Genomic DNA, 21,023 nt, shown 5'->3' on the forward strand with positions numbered 1-21,023 from the left:
TCGCAGCACCAATATGCAAAAATAATTAAGCCGGCAATATAATTTTATTAATGCTTAAATGGATGTGTGCAGAAATTTGCTGTATCGATTGCACGGCAATTAAACAAAATCTTTTAAAGCCCTTTAAATTAGCTTGAGTTCGGCACTTCAGAATGGCATAGGTCAGTTCCAATAAGAAAATTCGAGTTAACAGCGCGGTACTCCGAAAACTGTTACAGGCGACGTACTTTTCCTTTTGTGGATGCCATTACTCCGAATTAGTGTTTCACTTTATGTTAGTATATGTTGAACTATATCAAATTTATCAACTTACATATTTGATTTCAAGGGTTTTGATTCATTGATTGGCTTTCCGAATTTGGTTAATCTTTTGGTTCAGTAATACACCATTTCACTTTGCTAACATCCAATTGCGTTCCACTGAGATGTTTCTTAGAACCTATGTTACGCTCCGATGTGGCCTGTGGACTTTGTGGACTGCGAGAGCGAGAGTTCTGATTCTGTCTGGTTTGTTTGTGGAAGTCATCCGAAATGTGTGTCATTTTGTCGCATATGTAAAGGTATCTTTTGCTAAACTAGTGTAATCGCAATATGATCTTATGGTAAATGATGATAAAATAGTCATATTAATAGTCATAAATATTCATAAAGCAAACATTTTTTTTTATTATATTATATTTATTCCCTTTTTACTAACTTTTATAGAAATATTACATTAAAATACGCCAAAGTGGAGAATAAACATTTAGAGAAAATACTTTTCTGTAAAATAAATCAATTCCTGCTTATTTCAGGCCAAACTGGTTCTGTTTTGGCAGCAAAAAGGGCCCAAACTTTGGGTAACAAGATCAAGTAACTTATTGGTCCGCATAAAAACTCCTTTGGGAATCGAATTAAATGTTAACATAGCTTCCACATGCTCTCTCGCGGAGGCGGCGCATGCGCATTGCGCACTGAGCGCACTGTTAACATGTCGTCCACAGGCGAGCAATGCGATCCACACGCGATGCAGTCGCCGACTCGATTCATAAATTGAGTTTAGTATTGCCGAGAGATTCAAGCGTTGTGGTACTCGAATTCGAAATCGCAAGACGCGCGGCTGTTGCGTTCAAATCGTTGTGTTCGATCGAAAATGGTTGTGTGGCAAGATGTGCTAGAAATCGAGTCCCGAAATCGGTAGTCAATCCAGAAAGTGAGCGAGCCCAGTGCCAAAAGATCCTTTGTGTGGCCAGTTCGTCGCGTGAGAAACACAGGGTGCCAAGCCGAGTAATTGAATACCCTTCTGGACATCCAAAGTCGTATAATCGCAGTATTCTGAAGTTGGTGTTGCCGTGAAATGTTGCTGCTGCAACTGCCGCAGATCCGTGTGGCACAGTGTCAGTGTGATTGAGAATTATAAGCTCTGAGCTCAAGGTACTGCAGCATGACGCCAAGCGGATTACACACGAGGATTAAATAACAAAGTAATTTGCATATCTTTTATCGGGAAAGTAAATTCGAATCATGACAGCGAACTAGGCACAAGTTTATGCACGAATATCGGACCGCCCTCCTCCCCAAGGATCCTGTGCAAGCGGATGTCCGTTCATGTCCATGTTGCGAGTCAATGAAACTTTTAATTGTGCACGCGTGCCCCGCCCCCTCTCGGCTCCCACCGCCCCTCCCATTTCACCCCCTTCAAGCCCCCACACCTGTTCGCTGGGGGCTGCGTGCCCGTCAGCCCCGCCCCTCGGGACTCATGTTCATGTTTCCCGCATATTTGTCATGGACATCGCCTGGATGAATGCATGACTGGGTGAATAATCTCCCGGGGGAGGAGGACGGGAGGCAGGGGGAGCAGCAGGGGAGCAGGGGCAGCAGGGGATCCCCCGGGAACAGGAATAAAAGTGCAACCATCAGCCAAGCACACTTTAAACTTGGCTAGTGAAATCGTTTTGGGAAGAAGGGAGCTCACTAAATTCAACTTTCCATAAAGTTGTGAAAGAAAAAAAACTACGCTATTTAAAACTTTTTGGACATAAATTTAAATTTAAATTTTGGGAAGTCTTTCCCAAGAAGTTAGTGCATTATTTTGGGAACCATTAGTGGTTAATTCTGATCATTTCACTTTTAAAGTTATAGTACATGTCAGCATACTTTTATCCAAAGCACAAACTAAAACGAGAACAATCGAATGGATAAGTGCATTCTCATTCAATTATCTCCGAACTTCAGTCTCAATCCCCGCAACTCCTTTTTTCCAGTCAGTTTGCTGCGCTAACTTTATTAACCAGCAAGTGGAATTTCAGATTATTCCGCCCTTAAGCTCTTGGCCAAATCTCAACTTACTTTCAATTATCATGTCATCTGGTGGGAAGCCACTCGCCCCCTCAGCTTTTCATCCCCTTTCCTGCTCACCACCTCCCACCACCAGCTGCACTTGAACTCCACGTTGGTAATTCGGAAAATACCCTCGCCAAAAAGCGACCAGCAGAGAATTTACTATTGCCACCAACGCCAATTGAAGCACTTGTCCACGCTCGCCGCCCTCCACCCTCCAACCACCACCCTTCCTTGCCCCTCCCCCGGGGTTTTCCCAGCTCCCCCCGCTTTTCCGCCCTTTTCTCTCTTTCTCTCGTTATGTTTTTTGCGGTCAGTTGAGGCCGCGTGCCGAGCTCCCATTGTATGTGTGTTTTTCGTGTTTACATTTTTTTACCGGATACCCAGCGTTTTTAGAGTTTGGAGCATAGTTTGCCAGCTTAGACACTTAGAATATGAACCAAACAAAGGAAAGCTATATCTTTTAAAGCAATCACTATGCCAGAATACGTGAAAAGGAGTGAAATGCTGCATGATTGGGCGAAATACTTCAGACTGACAAGCGATGGGTACTGGGTATTACATAGTCGTGACACACTGCCTACTTTGGTTTTTGGAAAGGACATGGATCCTTGGGCCATGCGTGTATGTTCGTGAGTCAAAGCGGCAAAAAACAGCGCAAAACGATGGAGAAGCGGCAGAAAGTGAGGTGAAGGAGCAAAGGACACCACCAAGTTGACCTCGCGTCGCCTGCAGCGTTAATTTATAATTTACTCTCGGCTCACTGAAATCGCCTAGCACCCCAAAAACCGCCCAGAACCCCCTCCCCCCCACCAAACTGCCGAGCAGCTCCCCACTTCTTGGAGCGCTCCCTCTTTTATTATTATTACTTCTGTGCGTTTCCACGCGCTTTTCCCAGCCCGACCGCAGAAAAGGTCCTTTGCCCCATCATCATCTACCATCTACCATCTACCAACGTTTTTGCCACTTTTGACTTTTTTACATTTGCCGACGGCTCTGAATGTTGTTTTTTACCCTGCTCTTGTTGCCTCTGCCGTGTTTTCCTGCTCCTCCTTGTTGTTGCTCCTCGTGGTCGGTGTCCCTTGAATTTTCTGGCAAACAAGGAGGAGGATATCCAAGCCTGCTCCCAAATTCGGCGTCCTCATCCCGGTATTTTGGCCTTTTCAACTACTCATTGTTGTTGTCTGCCTGGGTTTTTAGTGCCTTAATTTCGCTGTTTGTCTGTGTTTTTGGGGATATTTTTTTCCTTTGGCCACGCTCCTGTTTAAAATATTCTTGACTTTTGGCCCCGCGACTGTTGCGCGTCTCACTTTCTCCCCCCAGCTTTTTCAGGCATTTTTTTCGCTCGTTTGTTTGTTGTTTTAATTAATTTGTAAATTTACTCGCCCAGATTAAAGCAAAGGAGAAGCAAATTAGCCAGACACTCCGCCAACAAAAATGCAGATGGACGGCAGATGTCATTTGCTGAAAAGAGAAGAAAATTCTTTGGTGGGGAGGGCGAAACCAAAGTGGGGCATTGAGGACATAAAACAACAAAGTTGCGGAAGGAGCTTGGAATTCCACCACTTGGGATTAGTTGGCTTAAATATTTAAAAGAAAAACTCGCGCTATAAATATTTCTAGTAATCGAGTTCATGAAACAAATGCAAATGAGGCGGACAGCCATTAAAAAACCCCGAACAAGGATAGCATTCATAAAAATAACTATTTAAATGTTAAACAATACATGTGCAAATTATATTTGCATTGTAGTGTTCAGTCATGTTTTTGCTCACAAACCCTGAATTTTTAAAGTACTATTTGATTGAATGACAGTTAAATTCCAGAGCGAAATTGTGAAGCAGGTTGGATTGGCACCTTGTTGAAACTCATATCATATTCACTCTGTTCCCCAGTAGCATTTGCAAACCGAGTGGTACTCCCTCGAGTTCCCTAGACAAACAGTGTATTAAATTTGTATTTGTATTTACATTCAAGTTAGGGGCGTCTATCAAATTTCCCTGTCAATCTCGGCTTTCATTCCCAGAACTCCGGGCCTCATCTTTCCTCGGCAGGTCTCGAAGCCTCGAAGTTTGCCAATAATAATAATTTAATTTCCAGCCGCCGAAGTCGAGTCACTCAAGGAAAACACTTCTGTGGAAAACTCGGTGAGCAGCACATTTGTCCGCCGGGCATTTAATTGCTGCTCCAAAGCTCCGAAGCTGCAAAGCGAGAACAAAGGCTGAATAATTCTATATGCAGTACAAATAAGGAGAGTTATTTTGGCAGCTGTTTTTGGCCGGGGCATTTGCTTAAAGTATTTAACTTGGGCTTAACCGCAATGGCAAAACTTTGTCCTGGTCGCTTTTCCAAGATATTGACACATTTGTTGGCTGCATGAAGTCGGCCAATGAAATTGCTTGTGGTGTCTGAGCCAACAACGAATTTCAAATTAAATAAACAGGAAAAAAGTGGGGAAACTCCCAAATGTGCAATTAAAAAATTTTACAGTCATAACTTTTTATTATGGAGCATAATTCAGACTTTTTATGCGAGGGAAGCGAAATGTGCGGCGGCTCCACTGCGCGTGTTTAATTTCGTTCTTCGTCCTGTTTTTCCAATAAATTTTCTTCCCTTTCGCACGCAATTTCCTCACTTCAACTTTTCCCACTTTTTCCGCTGCTCGGCCCCAAGTTTTCCTTTTCGGATATACTTGTATAACTGCATTAAAGCCAACCGAACTGGCCGCACTTTTATGTGTCTGTTCCATCAGTTTGGGTGGCAACAAATTCTCGGCTTGTTTACGTTTCATTTTTTGGTAGTTTCAGTTTCTAACTATAGATTTTTATCACGACACGAGGCGGTTCGTTTCATATTTTTATTGGACCCAAATGTCGACACGTGGATACTTTTTTTAGATGCATTTTAATTGGAGTTTTGCTGGACCTTTTATGGTGCACATGCTAAGGCGAATGATTATCGTGCGGATACGAAATGTGAGCAAAGGGGTTCATGGGTCTTAAATTACAATCTTGTGTGTACATAATTTAAAACTGGCTAGATCCGAACTTATGCTTTAAACTACTCCGCTATACGCCATTAGTTGGGTAACTTTAAGCTGGCAATCGCCTCTACGGGTGCTAAAGTTTCATAATACCCTCATTTTTCACATGTGGAGCACATTAACCCACACCCATTAAGCTGTCCGACAGCCAATAATTGTCGCTCCAACTAAATAATGCATAAATAATGCAGCAGGGATAACAAATGCAAACGGGAACAGGATCGGAGGGGGAGCGGCTATATGGGATATATTAACCCGTTCGGGGCCAAAGGGGTGGCTTTTCGACATGTTAGTGGATTTGTCGGCCAACAAAGTGAGAAAACCGCAACGGAGCGGCATAAAAAATGCATAAAACGAGGACAGAATAAAGTCATAAAGTAAAAATTGCAGACGGGCGGGGCAAAGGGGGCGGCAAAGGAGGAGCGTCCTGAAGAGCGGAAAGGGGTAAGGAAGGGGGAAAGTGAGTCTCCGAGTTGCTGTTGTTGTTCGGCATGGGTCTTGTTTGAGGTTTCAATAGGTCATAATTCACGCCTAGTCGCCGCCTGCCCCTCCCCTCGCGTTGCCCCGTCGTTCGCCGCCTTGGAAAAGGCTCAGAAGTGGGCGGGGCGTGGCGGGGCGAGGGCGAACGTGTGGGTGTTCCGCTGGCGCCACATACACACTCGTAAAAAAGAACAAAACACGTGTGTGCACAACCAATATGCTGGCAGAACAGCTCGGGTTACTGTCTATACAGACTGCACTGTGGTCCCGAGAATAGCGAAAAGTGCGATTTAAGGATGGGAGTGTAAAGATAGGCGTACTTTTTACTATAAATTAATATTTCTATTATTATGTACCGAGCATAGTTCAGTTTTTGGTAACTTTTTGCAAGTGAAAAACGTGCAGCTGCCCAAAAGCTATGAAAAGTGATATGAAAATTAATGTGATGCGTCTTTCCACTCCACATTAGTGCATTGTGCAAATTGGTTTTGGTCGCTGGTGTCGCGTTTGTTTTTACATTAGTTGTGGTCTGTCTCCGGCTGGCCACTTTGTGGAAAATGGAAAATGGGGGTGGCCATGGCCTAGGGAGATGGAAGAGCTGTGGGGAAGGGGTGGTCTGATGCCTGGTTTTGTCTTCTTTATGACTGCTAACGATGAAAAATGTTTGCGTGGTGCGTGCCGCAGCGCCTGCTGGGTTTTCCTGACGCCCCCTCTTCCCCACGCTTTTCCACACACCCTACTCACCTCTTTGCATGCGCGTTTCTTTGTGCATATGTCGTAGTGCCACTCAGGACGAAAAAAAAAAAAACGAAAAATAAACCTGACACAATGTAAGCTGCTTACTACTAAGCCGAATGCAAAATACCCTTACTAACTCAATTTTATTTTCTTTGGTAGCTTGTTTTCTGCATACATTTCTGTATCTTTAAAGGCAATCATAAAGCTCTCTTAGCCAGTTCAGTTGGTATAAAACTTGAAGATGTATTTGAGGCCCTTTAGTTTCATGCCCCTGAAAACCCTGTAAGTTGCTCCTCTTGTCACGGTTTTATTTAAAACTAAAGTACCCTCTGCAACGCAGCTCACGCTTTATCCCCTTTGGCGGAGCCATAGCTAATCCCCAAAGGGGCGGAGTGGGTGTGGTCGTGGGGCTGGCGTCATGGGGTTGTCGCCAGCAGGTGAAGGCAGCGAGGGGCAAATGGACGGGGCCCCAGTCAATGGCACTTTCAGTTATGGCCATTAAGTGCCCGCCGTGTCCGGAACCCCAGTTCCAAGTGGTCTGCGTCTGCCTCCTTTCAAGCCTCCACTCTCTTCTCTACACAGATAAAAAAGCGAGGCTTGCTATTCATCGTCCTCGCGTTCACGTGTTTCAACTGATAAGGATACAGGGTTGCTGCTCAGTTTTATTTTCGGTGTATGCGACAGGGCTTACGCAATGCGACCCCCAACCCCTAAGGGTTTCGCCCCCTAATAATTAAGATCGCGTGCTGAACTAAGTCCGCTTAACTAACTTTGCATTAGTGGGGAGAAATTAAAATTCACCGCACTGTCGCAGATAGCCGTTCATATATCAAAAGGTATTTGCTAATGTTAATCCTTTGGCGTGGACCGAGTGATAGACTTCTGGTAAATGGGGTTGAGTAAAAGCATTTAGGAATAGTAATAGTAAGAAACGTGATAAATGGCCTGATAAACTTTGGCTGTTAAGTGATTTTTCGGATTTAATGGCTGGAAAACCAACTCACAACTCGTTTATCAATTATTACAAAAATATACTTGCACATATTTTAAAGCCGTATATGGAGAATCAAATCTCAGCCAATTATGCAACTGCATCTCAGCTACTACGTTTGGTAATTAAAAAATAATAAAAGCAGTTATAAAAAAATAAAATGCAAAGATAAGGAGCAAAGAAATCCAATTAATTTCACACAGAAGCCAATTAAGTTGACGGGCCAAAAGGAGCGGGGAGGGCGGGAAAAGGTGAATAAATCTGTTGCTCTTCTCACCTGAGCAAATAAATGAAATCGCACACAATCACACACAATCACACACCTAGACCGCCAATTAACACACTCGCAGGAAAAGCGGAAGCCAGAGGAAAAACGGGCAAAGGGAGATGGCAGGCGCGTAGGCAGGAAAACCGCACAATGCAAACGCAGCGAGACTTCCGGTTCTCCTTCAAAAAGTCAAGCCAGTGCAAAGGATGCAAAGGATGCTCCTTTCTGTATCTTAAGCGCAACTATTCTGCGGATAAACTAACCAAACAAGGATTGAAATATACGAGTGTACAAAATCAGAAGCCCATTACAGCACGCTTCAATCCTTAGGGGTAAAGTGAAAAATGGGAGGAAAATTGTCGGGGCCCATACATGAGCTCCCTTCGCGGTTCCCTTTTCTTTTCGCTTTGGCGGCGCATTTGAAAATAATTTTCCAAGCATTTGTTATCCATGTGAAATGTGCCAAGGATACGCGGCGACCTCCTGCGAGTATGTGTGCTGCTGCTCATGTATTGGTTCAGTTTGTACATGTGTGCGTATGTACTATATGTCGTGCTGCACAGCGAAATCCCAGGAGTTTATAGGCTGCTGTACTGATTCCACCCTACAAATATGTTCGACACTAGGAGTTTATCAGACTATTTATACTTGGCTTTTTTGAAAGGATGAGCACAACATTTGCGCTGTTTATTTACTTGTTTTCATTATTTTTATACAACAATATTTGCAGAATGCTCGGATATTAGTATAGCTTGCAATATTAAAAGGTAAATATTGCACTGCAGATTTTTTCTCAATGTTATATTTTTTCAGTTATAAATATGCATTTTTAGTACATGGAAAAAAGCGAATTGTAAACAGGCTTAAAGTGGAGTAACATGGATGCAGGATTTGCCTTCTTTAAATAAACAATTTTTTTGTGATGGCTATAGTATCACCCCCACACAGGCGCTTATACATATATATATATAGTATATTTTATGACCCCGTGTGTGTGTGGAAAATTGTTGACATTGAAATTTTACGAGCCTTGCAATGGTTTTGTCTCTGCTCTGGGGAATTGGTTTGTTTTTATAAACCCATTCTTATCCACGATTCCAACATGCTTTCGCTTTTTGATTTTAATTAAAAGTAGATGTTAGCAAATAAAAATAAAATTTCTATAGCTCGCATAGACAGGAATCCAAACCTTTTAAGTTTTCCCCTGCGATTTCGACCGGTTGAAATTTGAATACCTGAATTCTGTTTGATTTGGATTTCGGCTAAGTACTCAGTTCAATGTTTAAACATAAAACTGGCAGAATCAAAGAAAAAATAATTTTTTTTTTTACAAAAATATTGTGTTTTGGCTTGCGACAGGCAATGTAAATGCAATTAGTTGTGAAAACACATAAAAGCTCCGATTACAAGTGGCATTTATATTGTTTTTACCGACTAGCACTGCCTGAAATATTTAATTAAGAGCTTAAGAAGGATGTGCAATTATTGCACGGCAATCCGTCGCCGGCAAAAGTCACTGCAATAAAATATTAAACTCTATTATTTAAACTAGCAGCCGGGGAAGAAGACTCCTCGCCACTTCCCATGAGACTTTTCAAGGGGCGAAAGCAAAGTTTGTAGGAGTGAAAACTCTTTGTCGAGTGCAAGGAAAACAAGAAACAAAAAGCCAGAGACGTCCAGAGACGTGAAACTCGAGCCGAGAAACGACATTCTCTCCTTGGCCGAACGGAGATGGCAACGCGAAGCCGGCTAAAATAGAAGTAACATTCTATTATTAACAACGCCACTCGTTCCTGCCACTTCATAAACAGCAGCAGACTGCCAAGAGCCGAGAATGAGAAGAGCAATATGAAACAATGGCAGCAACAATGGATGATGGCTAGGAGATGGAGAGACGGTGGACCAAAGGACACCGGGACGGACTCCTCACAGACAGGACAACAACAACGTGACGACGTCGTCATCGCCAACAAAGTGTTGACATCTTTTTGCCCATTCATTGTGTGTCCCAGTCCATCCATCTGCTCCATCGGGCAACAATCCTTGACTAACGCTATTCGTCCTTTTTAATTAATTTCACTTACTGTAGTGTCCCTCTGTCCTACAACTTCTCTGCATCCTTTTCGGATGCACAGAGAGAGAAGAATGGCACTTTTCAGCTTCAAGTCCAGTATTCAAGCCAACAAACAGAACCAGACAAGCAATTCCCCAAATATAAACTATGTATCGAGTAGATATCGTGTGCTTTATGGGTCTGTAATTGAGGAAAAGTGTATTATCCTCTGTGTATATAGAGGATGCTATATGCTCAAGTTGTCAATTTGACATGGTCCAGTCTCACGCTCAACTCAACGGGAGGTCCTTAGGGGGCTGGCATCCATTTCTCCATTTCTCTGGCAACAGAGGAGTTTTCTTCATAAATTTATAAGCGTCACGTTGCTGACACTCACATATCTCACACACACTTTTTTCATACCTTTCTCACCTGTGCCCCAGATAGACAGACAGACAGACAGACAGACAAAAGAGCGGTGAAGGCCTTTTGGAACCCCACAGGATGCGGATTCAAGGAGGAATCAGCAGGGAGGATGGCACCCAATAAAGCGCAGTGGTGGGGAATGAAAAGGGAGAGCAAATCACTTATGCAAATTGGCTAAGAATTCTCGCAATGTTCACTCGGTTGTGTGGAATAAATGTTAACAAGAATCCCAGAGAAAATGTTTAAAGCCGGCAACCCAAACTAGATGCAAGTTACAACAGGCTTTTAAAGATTTAATAATATATATATTTAAAAGCAGGCTGAACATATTTATACCATAGGCCATATTTAGTTTTATGTTCCATGGTTGTATAAACAAGTCAGCTTGGAGTATTCACAACCGCTTGAGAAGGATAAGGGTGCGATAATAGCCCGAGAAATACTCCGCTAATCTGCGGCACACTCAACACCCTGCAAGGAAGGTGTACATTCGTATCTTATCTTTCGGGGAGTTTCCTGGGCAACTCCGCACCTTGTGGCCATCCCGTGCACCTGGCCATTGTTTTGGAGGGGCTGCAGAACGGCCAAATTAAATAACCATGTGCTCCTGCGCCGGCTGAGTTATGGGCCAAGTCGCCGCCGTGTGGGAATGTCGAAAATTAGATTTTCCGGACAACAGGTTTCCATTATTGGATGGAAGCCTTCCTTCGCCTCGCATTTCGCTTTGCATAATACATAAATATTTTCTATTTGCCGTCATATTCCGTTCGCTGGCTTAAAATGGGGCATACACACTCGTCCTGGGTCTCGAGTGGCAGCAATAGGCGCAGCATAAATAAGCAGGCTTTTCCGAGCAGGCCAGCCCTGGCAGGTGGAAAACGACTGGGCAGGTGGGTGGGTGGGTGGTTGGTGGTGGCTCACTGAAGCTTGCCAATCGTCACTCACCCATTTCGCCATTCGCCATTCGCCATTTGCCATTCATGCGTCGTCCTGGCCTCAGACATCATTCATACAAATGTCTGAGCCAGGTCCTGCTACTTCTTGGCCCTCCTTGGAAGCTCCCCCACTGCTTTCTTTATTATTTATGTTACTCATTCGACTCGTATCCTGCTTGTTGATTGCTTTACCTACACGTGTAGTTTCCTTACCTCCTCCGCCTTTTTGGGGGCGATGAAGGGGTGGCAGTGGCGCCTTTGTTCGACTCGCCCCGTCGCGCTAATATTATGAATGGCAACTCATGCATTGTAGCCAGTTTTCCTCAGTCTCATTCTCAGCTTCAGCTTCAGTTTCTGTTTTTCTGTTTCCATTGCTGCAGCTCCGCGGGAAAGTGTTCACTGAATGCCAAAAGTACAGGAGCGAACTTAGTACTAAACAATTTTTAGGCCATATTTAAAAGTTAAATTAATTTTGTGAAGAAACTATTTTTTTAGTAGCAATTTCTAAAAAGTCTTGCTGATACCCTGTACACACCTTACCCCTAGGATCAGCCCTCTCCCTCAGCAATCCGCTCCTGTGTTTCGCTACCCGTTAAAGTGTCAATGTAAGCCCCCATGTGTGTGTGTGTTCGTCCTTGCGTGCGCGCATGTGTTAGTGTTTATATTAGAGGACTGGTAAGCCCTTTTGGCCAAACAAAATGCTGCTAAATTGCTTCAAGGAAGCGAAGAATAGAGGCAAATAAAGTGGAGCACATAAGTAACGCACACACGAAAGGGAAAGTCTCCGGAAAAGCTGAGGGGAAAGTGCCTGGGAAATTTGGGGCGGCGCAGCCCAGATATTAAATCTTAGCATTCGGCCAGCATTAACTTATGTATTTCACCTGGCCGAGAACTCAAGCGACGGAGTGCGTAGTTTTCCCCAAACGCCACCCTGCAAACAATTCACTTTTCCTGTGCATTTCCATCTGGCTGGATCGGGGGTAATAAAAAATTGAGGTCAATTTGTTTTGGCATGCTGAAAGGTTGACAAAAATGTACTTCCATATTCCATATTGCAACGGTTTGTTTGCGAGGGCAATGTAGCCGAAATGTTGCCCTGCCTGCCACCGACATTGTTGTTAAATATAACAATATTTATTTATTTATTATTTACAGTGCCCTCGGCACAACTGCCAAGGTTGTGGGTCACCCAGCTGTGGGTCTGCAGCTCGTCCGCCCGCCGAGACTTGCCTGTAATCCATCAGATACTCGTACTCTGCCCCAGGCCTTCTGGCCCGACTGTCTGCTTGACCGTCTGTCTGGCACTTTAAATATTTAAGTCATTCCCGTGTCCCGCAAGGGGAGCAAAATCATTAAACTTATTGGGTTCGGTGCTGGGCAATTGCATTCCAAATGAGTGGGTGGCAACCGAGTGCGGGTGGGGTTTTCTCGGGGGGACACCTTTTGTGTTTCGCCCTCGGTGGGCGTGTCCGTAAAGTTTGTTCCCGACGAATTTCAATGAAGAGGCGTCGACGCACTGATCCAATTGGTTAGAGGTGAAAATTGCCCAGATCGCAGCTGGAAAGTTTACGTGCAACTTGGGTAACGCAATGTCCCACAACTTAAAGAGTTTCAGGAACTTGAGCAACTGGGCAGGCTTCATGGGAAAGTATTCTTTGCGAAGAGGAATAAAACCGAGCACGAATATATGAACCATTTTTTGTTGTATCGAAATATAGAAAATACTTACAATTTGAAAGTCCCAGGAATAGCTTGACTTTTCTGCGGCATTAGAGGGGAAATCGAATTAGGAGTGTGTATTATTAATAAAGCTCGATCGAACACATGGCAGTATGCAGATTTTTCTTGGCAACTCAAATCTGGTTCAGCATGGAAATTTTCCGCAAAAGGGGAAACAACTCTACATGAATTTCTCCGACTCAATTTGCAATTCAATATTTTGTTGCTCCTTTCTGTTCCCGTTGTTCCAAATTGTGCATAAATGAAAACTAATTCGCGCAAATGTTTTTCCATTGTTTAAAATTTGGCATTTTCTATTTTCAGTGGCGAATGTCAGCAGCAGCCAGCGATTGATGACGGAAAAATCGCACTGAACAGCAAATCACAGAGCGCAGAAGACCCGAGTAAAAAGATGAGATTGAAAATGCAAGCAGCTGCAGGAAAAAGCGAGAAAAACACGAAACCCCTGCCTGGCCAAATGGGAAACTTATGAAAAGCACTGCAAGCCGAACAAGAACCAGGAAAAGCGCGAAACAGCGTCGGAAAACGGAAAATTAAAGCAACAATTACAGGGCAATAGTAGGGGCCAAGAACCCTAGAGAGCACACAAAAATAATAAACGGTCTTTAGGAAAAGTCGCGACTCCAAAACAACGCAAAAGCAAAGGATTCTCATTGAAATACCCGCGAAAATGGATACATTTTCCGCTGCGGTTTTCCCCCGGCAGCCGGTGGCTTTTCTCCTGCTCCTGGTCCTGCTCCTGGTCACAGCTCTTGCCGTGGTCCAAGGTGAACAGCACCCCGCCACTGCAGACGAAGGTAGGTACCCAAACCCGAACCCACACTTGAACCCTGACCCGAACCCGGACCGGTCCACATAATTTGGGGATACACAAAGCGCACGGAAGTGGCACGGCGTAAATAAATAAAAGGCATCGCAGAAACAACAAACAAACACATTTCGAATTGCGTGAAAACCTCAATTGAAATATAAACAGCGTAACCGCAGAAAAGCAGTTGAAAATGTTTTGTATTTAATGCAGGGTTGTTGCCACAACAACAGCGTCAATAACACAGCGCCGAAAACAACCACGATAAAAATAAAACCAATTCAGACATTAACACTTTCCACTGGCCAGTGCCGTAAATTGCAATTAAAGCTGGAGAAAACATAGACTCGAATTAAAAAACTCTAGACAGGACATTGTTTTTAATATTTAATGGAATTTTTCAGAACACAGTGTACGACATGAGCCGTTGCCGCTCCCCATACAAAATTCAACATTTCAAATTGTTTTTCCCCCAGCCGTTCTCCGCTCCTCTTTAATGACATTTCACGGACATCCAAATGAAATTAGAGAACATGTCAATGAGTTTGTTTATATAAATGGGGCATGGCCCGAACCCAAACCCAACGCAAACCTCGGACCACGATTGCGTTTAGTTTTCCCATTTCCCATTACCCTAACGGAGGCGTAACCCAGCGGGCCAAACATCTGGCGGCATTGAGGGTTGATTGCACGGGGAAATGGGAAACAGGAGAATTTAGTTTCTGACTTTCCGGATCTCGGGGATCACAGCTCGAGGAATAAAGCCCAGCGGGAGCAGCTCGGTTGTGACTGCAGCTGCGATTGTAAATTTCAGTAATTACCAAAGTGTGACAATTCAGAAGTTGCAACTTCGAGGGGCAGATCAAGAAAGGGAGACATAATATTGATCAAATGATCGCAAGCAGCTTAAGCAAACTTATTTGCAACGACGTAGAGTAAATGAAGACTACTCAGCGAACCCCAGATTAAATATGACTTTTTGGACTAGGAAAATGCAACTTGTAGGATTGTTTTTGACAGTTCATCCGCTTGATGTGCGGCATGTGGAAGGTCGCAGTTGAACTTTCGCTCGCCCTTGTTCACCCCTCAGCGCTTCGTCACCCTCTGGTTTTTGGGAACCCCTCGTGATCGGGATCATCATTGTGTCTTTGTCAGCCGTGTCAAAGCCAAATGTGATTTAAACTCGATTATTCTCAATTATTTCGTTACATGCATTTCATTTCATTTCCAGTGACTCAAAGCAGCACCCATGAAGTAAAAAAAACCACCCCTCGGAACTGTGGCAGCCAGAAAATTGTGCCTGGCTCGAATTATTTCATGTTTTTATTGGTACACTTGAGTGGATTTTGTCTGGGGACTCCGACTCCTGCTTCCTCCGCCTTCGACGCGCTGCATTTGTTTGATTGAAATTGATTTTGTCTCGCCTGCGGGGATTTGTCGAAGCGGAATGCCAGACTCCAGACTGCAGATTCCAGATTCCAGATTCCAGACCTCGGTCTTCAGAACCAGCACCAAAAGCAGACCTTATAAAGCATTATTTTCAAGTACTTGCGCACTTGACTCACCCTGACTCCTCCAATAAAGATTAAATTCATGCCGAATGGCCTCTCATTCAGATACAGTGAAGCTGGGGCAGGAGGTCCTAAGTGCTTTCAGATGCTGCCTCGTTATGGTAATCTGGCTGGTAATCCCCCCGCGCCCACACAGCGTGACTTATTTATAACACCATTCGAAGTGATTACGATCTTAATTGTAAGTGATGCACTTGCTCACATGGAAGTACTCCAGGCAGGGTATAGTTTTTCACCCCCTAGTTTGCCAGAGGGTCGCCACTATGCCACACACACACACACACACACACACTCGAACTACTGTCCCTTTTGCCACCACGCTGGCCAAAAGGTTCATGCCCCTAACGAGGCTATGTCTAATCAAATATGCAACCTTTTTTAGTCGGCTAAACTGATTTCATGGCTGCGATAAGCAAATATCTGCCATTCCCAACAAATTACTTGTTAACAAGTGCATTTTAATGTTCAGCTTTTTGGCCAAATTGTGGCACATGTGTGTGTGCTTTGTGATTTTATTTCGCCGTATGTTTTTGCGGATGGAGTGGCCACAACTGAAATTCATGTGGGCCATAAAAAAACCGACTAAACACAAGCCTACAAATGGCCAAAGCCCCACTTAACGTTTGCGAGTGTGTGTTTTGGCCAATTGGAACAGAAAATTGTGAAATGGTTTTTGTGCTCTGTGATTGCGGCCCTTTTTTCCGGCTCTGCTACCCGATTTCAATGTAATTTGAACATGCAAACGGTATGCTTAACTGCAGTACTAATTCTGGTAAAAAAAAAGGGTGCTAGAAATGGAAATAACATTGTTGCCACTCATTCCATTTACTTTGCCATTCTTAAGAGAATTCTAATGTCATTTTGAACCCTTCAATGCTTAAAATTTTAGTTTGAATGATAATAGCACATAACAAGGCCATGCTTTGAACTTGCTTTTTTATGGGTTGTCAATCAAAACGGGCGCTCAATCATCGTTCACCATGTTAGCTGGCATTTTTCACATTTCCCTCATGACACTTTGATTACCCCCGTGTAATTGAAAATTTGATTCAATTTCTATAACGTTTCACGGATTAGCCCGTTAAATTTGCAGCTAATTAAATACATTGGCTTCGATTTCCATTCAAAGAACACAGGGTAATTCCGAGAGGATTTCAATAAAAAAGGTCGGAAAACGATTTGAATAATAATCCGGGGAGGCTAAAAAATCCAAACGGGAAGAGGTCGCAGCTGTTTTGACGCACAAATAATCCATTAATTCAATAAATGTGTAGCGCGGGTTTTTTTTTATCTTTTTACACTTTTTCTTGGCACCATTCGCGGCGCTCTCGTTGAAAGTCAAATATTTGTACAATAATTTGTGGAAAAATGCTGGCGACGGTCGGGGAAAACAGCAGCATCTGGTGAGGAAATCAAAACCGATCCCTGACCGGGCCTAAGCACTCCTGCAAATACGGAAAGGACCTCCGCCGTTCTCGCTGCTCATTTTAATCTTTGATTTTCGGGGATATTGGCGAAGGACTTACCAGGACATACCAGGACAGCGCAGGACCCCCGCCCATTGAGCCGCAACAGGAGCTCAGCACACAGACATGGTCGGAAAATGGAAACATGGAAAATACTTGAAAAATTACTCACCCGCAGCGGCGGCGCAGATCCCACTTCCCACTTCCCAGCTCCCAGCAGTCCCAATGAATGAATGAAAAATTTGTGGAAAATCCCGGGCAAAACATTTTGAGCAAACACCACACATATGCATGTGGAAAGCCAGTGGGTGCGGCTGAGGATTTGTTCATGGCTACGGTTACGGGCACATCGGATGGCCAGCGGGTGGCTCAAAAATCAATGGGCTCAAAATATTAAAGCGCTCGATTTTCATGTTTTCCAGCTTGCCACAGAGTTCCCACCCCTTTTCCCCACCACCACCCCCCTCGATTTCCGTGTGTGCTCCGATTTCGATTGCGATTCTGATTCTGATTCCGCTTGAGATTGCCGTTTGTGCATTGGCGGCTGCCTTTCGATTTGTAAATTGGCACTCAATGAATCAATGGATTTCGCCTCATTTTTGGTTCAGATCGCAGTGGTCAGCGAGGGGTGCCCAAGCAGTTCGGAGCAGTGTAAGCATTCAGGTGCCAAAGCAGCTATAGCCATGCCATAATATTAAGTGGAGAGAACTTGAATCGAATTTGATAATCGCATTACAGACCCAAAGGTCTAGTGAATCAAACCTTTGCCTGGTTGGTTTGGTAGCAACATATACTCGTAGTTATATTTACCATTTATTTATGTTATAGAAACTTTTCGTGCCACCCCCTGTGCAGCTCCCTGTGTGCTCCACATACAAATCAGTCAAAGTGTTTTCGGCTTTTTCACCGACTTTATTTTTGAACACTGAACACCCTTGATGTGCTGAGCCGCCTGCTCTCATATTTGTGTGGGGATTTCGAGGAGATTTTCCGGCGTGTACTTGACCTGGCCGGATATTTTAGCAGGGGAAGGACAATAAACTGGTAAAAGTGCAGTCTGGTTTCAAAATCTAAGTCTGTGCGTGTGTGTGTGTGAGTGTGTGTGTGTGTTGGCGGGATGTCCTGCCTTTGAGCCTGTGGCCGTGACTGTGGACTCGCTTCGAGTGTCCTTTTCCCCGTTTTAGCGAACGAACGTGTGGCATGCCCCATTTATGCGCGCTGATATACGGAATTATGCTGAAATCACGTTCCCACACAAAAATGTAATGGAAGCATAAGCAGAAGCAGAGGGAAGAGGGATGAGGAAAACGGAGCGGGTTAGGATAAGAGTTTTCCTCTGCTGCATGTGGAAAATCTCAGTCGCCAAGAAAAGTGCTTCCTGCATAAGCGATTTTCCGCTTTGATGTTGGGTTTTTCTTTGTTTTTTTGTTTTTGTTTGACTGTGTATTATTGTGAGCCTTGTTCTTTTTCGGGAAATGCTTTCAACTATTTTTAAAACAGCATGAGTGGCTCAAAAATAGAGAGCAAGGAGCAGAAAAACCCATCGCTTGGAAATCGATAGTAATCTACTTCATGGATACAGTCGCAGTCGTCGTCTGCCAGAGTGAATTGGTAATTTGACAAAATTATATGACATGGGAAAACCAATTTGGAGTTAGTGATACTAATTTGGCTCGACTTGTGTGGTCCCACAAGTCATTGAAATCAATTTTTAATGTTATTAGGGGGAAAGTTCGGGGCAAGTGAGAAAGAAGTCACTTGAATCAAAATAACCTGCAATCAGTGTGTGTGCTTATTACCCACTGCCCACTAAATAATTTACTGAACTTCGGCCAGGCACATTAAATCCAAGCTGCCATTTCATTCCTTGGCTAGCAAGCTTAATTTCAAGGTTTAGGATTCCACAATCTCCGGAGATAACCTCGCTTAATTCTTACAACTAAAGGGCTTAAAATTGAAACGTTTATAGAAATTTGATCTAAAATCAATTGGCTGACGCTTTTAAGCCTTTTTTCTGGCTTGTGACCAGAATTTAACGATCACACCTCGATGGAACAGTAACTGTCACCTCATTTCCATCACAATGTGATCGGTAAACGGTTGGAATTAATGGTCCAGTGTGTGTGATTGGGCTAGGAATCCATCCGACAGATGATGCCAATCAATGGGCACTTTTATTGCCCCTGCCGCATAAACCTTGATTTCATGGAGTCACTTACTTAGCTGAAGGCGGTGCTGCACACTGAAACAAACTCTGCCATTCTTCTCTTTTCCCAACAATAAACAGGTCATTAAAATAGCGATCTAGAGTGGCACGTCATATTACACGTTAAATACTTGTTAAATATGCCAGCCAATTGCTGGCATTCCTGAATGCCAAACAAATGCCTGAATCCAAACATTTTTCTCTTGTGCACCTCCTGCGCCATGATAAATGGTGGGCGTGTGGAAGCCAGGACAGAAATCACCTCTCCGGGGGGATGATGACATGGCAAGTGACATGGCCAAAATCAAATCATTGTCTCAGCGGTGGGGGGAAAATCGCACCCTGCATTCCGATTTCCTTCAAATTAACTCGGGGGAATGGAGAGAAAGGATGCTGAAAAATAATGGAGATTTATCAATCGCATTATCTAGCTATCAATCTTGTCAAAAACTGATAGATGAGCCATTATCTGACAAATTATCTGTCGCGCGTGTGTGAGTTCGATGGGTTTGAGATTTACAAATTAGAGTCGTTGGGCCCATAAATATTCTCAAACCGATTGATGGGTGGATTTTCCAAGAAAAGTCAGCAATCGCAGTGGGGGCACATTTCCCTCCCCCCCTCCCAACCACCGAGTTACGATTGCAGGACAAAAGCGTATCTTATTGCCACGGCATACATTTGTAGAAGTAAGCTTAGCTCAAGAAGTATCTACGATTGGAAACGCTATAGTTTTGATCTTTCCGCCAATGGCGTGGATTTCATAGTGCACGTTTTTCTCGATTGCAACTGTGGTAGTCGGTTGAGCCGGCAGTTTCGGAATCTTGATGGTCTCATTGGTGCAGTTGAAGGTCCACTGATCCACGCGGGGCAGCCTGGTGAGCAGGTCGAAGCACTGGGCCAACTTGGATGACCACACGGAGATGGTATCGAAGTGCAGACCTTCGCGCGCATGCAACTTGACCACTTCGCTCATATTCCGGAAGGTGCTCAAAGTCATTACGGCCGTGGGCTTGTCCCCGAAATAGTATTGGGGGAAATCCAAAACTATCAGAGGGGATCCCTTCATCCTGCGCCCATAACGCTTTTTCGTATCCGACTCGTCGAACTCCTCGATGTGTATGGTGCTGCAGTTCATTCGTTCGATGAGCTTTTCCGTTTTTAGGTAATTCGGATGGCGTTGAATGCGCTCGTTCATCGGCTTCAGGTTGGCTCGAATTTTCCTAATCATCTCGTCGCGTATCGACTCCTCTACCAACACACTGGCCACCTGTCCACTCCCAATCGGATGGATCATATCCTCAACTATGGCGCTTACAACCTGATCCATATCGCCGCTGGCAAACAGGATCATCATGCGCGGAAGGACCCACGACTTGTGGGTTCCATCCTCCGGATATCTGAGGACATGTCGCGAAAGTAGGGATAGGTAAATGTCCGCAACCCCCTCTTTATTTGGCTGAGCTGAATGACCGGTCATTTTATACCCTCTCACTTGGAATTTAGATATTGATTCTATTGAGTCACAAGCAAAGGCTGCTGCTCTAAAGTATATTTATTGCTTGAGCTCACTTAAGAGTGGAAAACACTTCCCGTAGGCAATAAATAATTCAAGTCCACGAGGAATAAATAATTTTTATAATGGCATTATATTTAAAAAGCAGTCGGGCCGAGAAATTTATGAGACGCCTTTTAAAGTGTTTTCGGCGCGTTTTTCGCTCCATGAATATTCACGACTAATTTACAACTAGCCGCTCTTAGTTCGGCCCATCTCGGATCCAATTTGTTAATGAAGTTATCAACGGTTGAAGTTAGTTTCCCCTGGATTTCCAATTCATTTGCATATCTCGAGGAGCACCGCTCTTGTTTATGTTTATGGGTCTTTATAATCTGCTTTTATAGTTTGTTTACTTAATTTTCTGTAGCTTTTTGACATTTTGCTCCAAATTAAAAAAGAAGCACACACAACAGACGAGGGT

The 21,023-nt window shown here is 43.9% G+C and overlaps 2 protein-coding genes across 2 annotated transcripts in view; one reads left to right on the forward strand and one right to left on the reverse strand.

Moving 5' to 3' along the window:
* Positions 1–1,038: 1,038 nt before the first annotated feature.
* LOC6547935 overlaps positions 1,039–21,023 on the forward strand; it is a 49,625-nt gene continuing 29,640 nt past the window's right edge. The window contains exons 1-2 of the mRNA XM_001976324.3: positions 1,039–1,463; positions 13,297–13,790. Coding sequence (XP_001976360.3) covers positions 13,664–13,790 — 127 coding nt within the window. The 5' untranslated portion in view covers positions 1,039–1,463; positions 13,297–13,663. The remainder of the gene's footprint in view (positions 1,464–13,296; positions 13,791–21,023) is intronic.
* On the reverse strand, positions 19,694–20,583 carry LOC6547937. The gene has a single exon (XM_026980321.1). It carries the CDS (start codon positions 20,522–20,524, stop codon positions 19,745–19,747), a length of 780 nt encoding a protein of 259 aa, XP_026836122.1. The 5' UTR covers positions 20,525–20,583; the 3' UTR covers positions 19,694–19,744.

Source organism: Drosophila erecta, unplaced genomic scaffold, assembly GCF_003286155.1.
Source record: "Drosophila erecta strain 14021-0224.00,06,07 unplaced genomic scaffold, DereRS2 tig00000092-arrow-pilon, whole genome shotgun sequence".
Taxonomy (NCBI): domain Eukaryota; kingdom Metazoa; phylum Arthropoda; class Insecta; order Diptera; family Drosophilidae; genus Drosophila; species Drosophila erecta.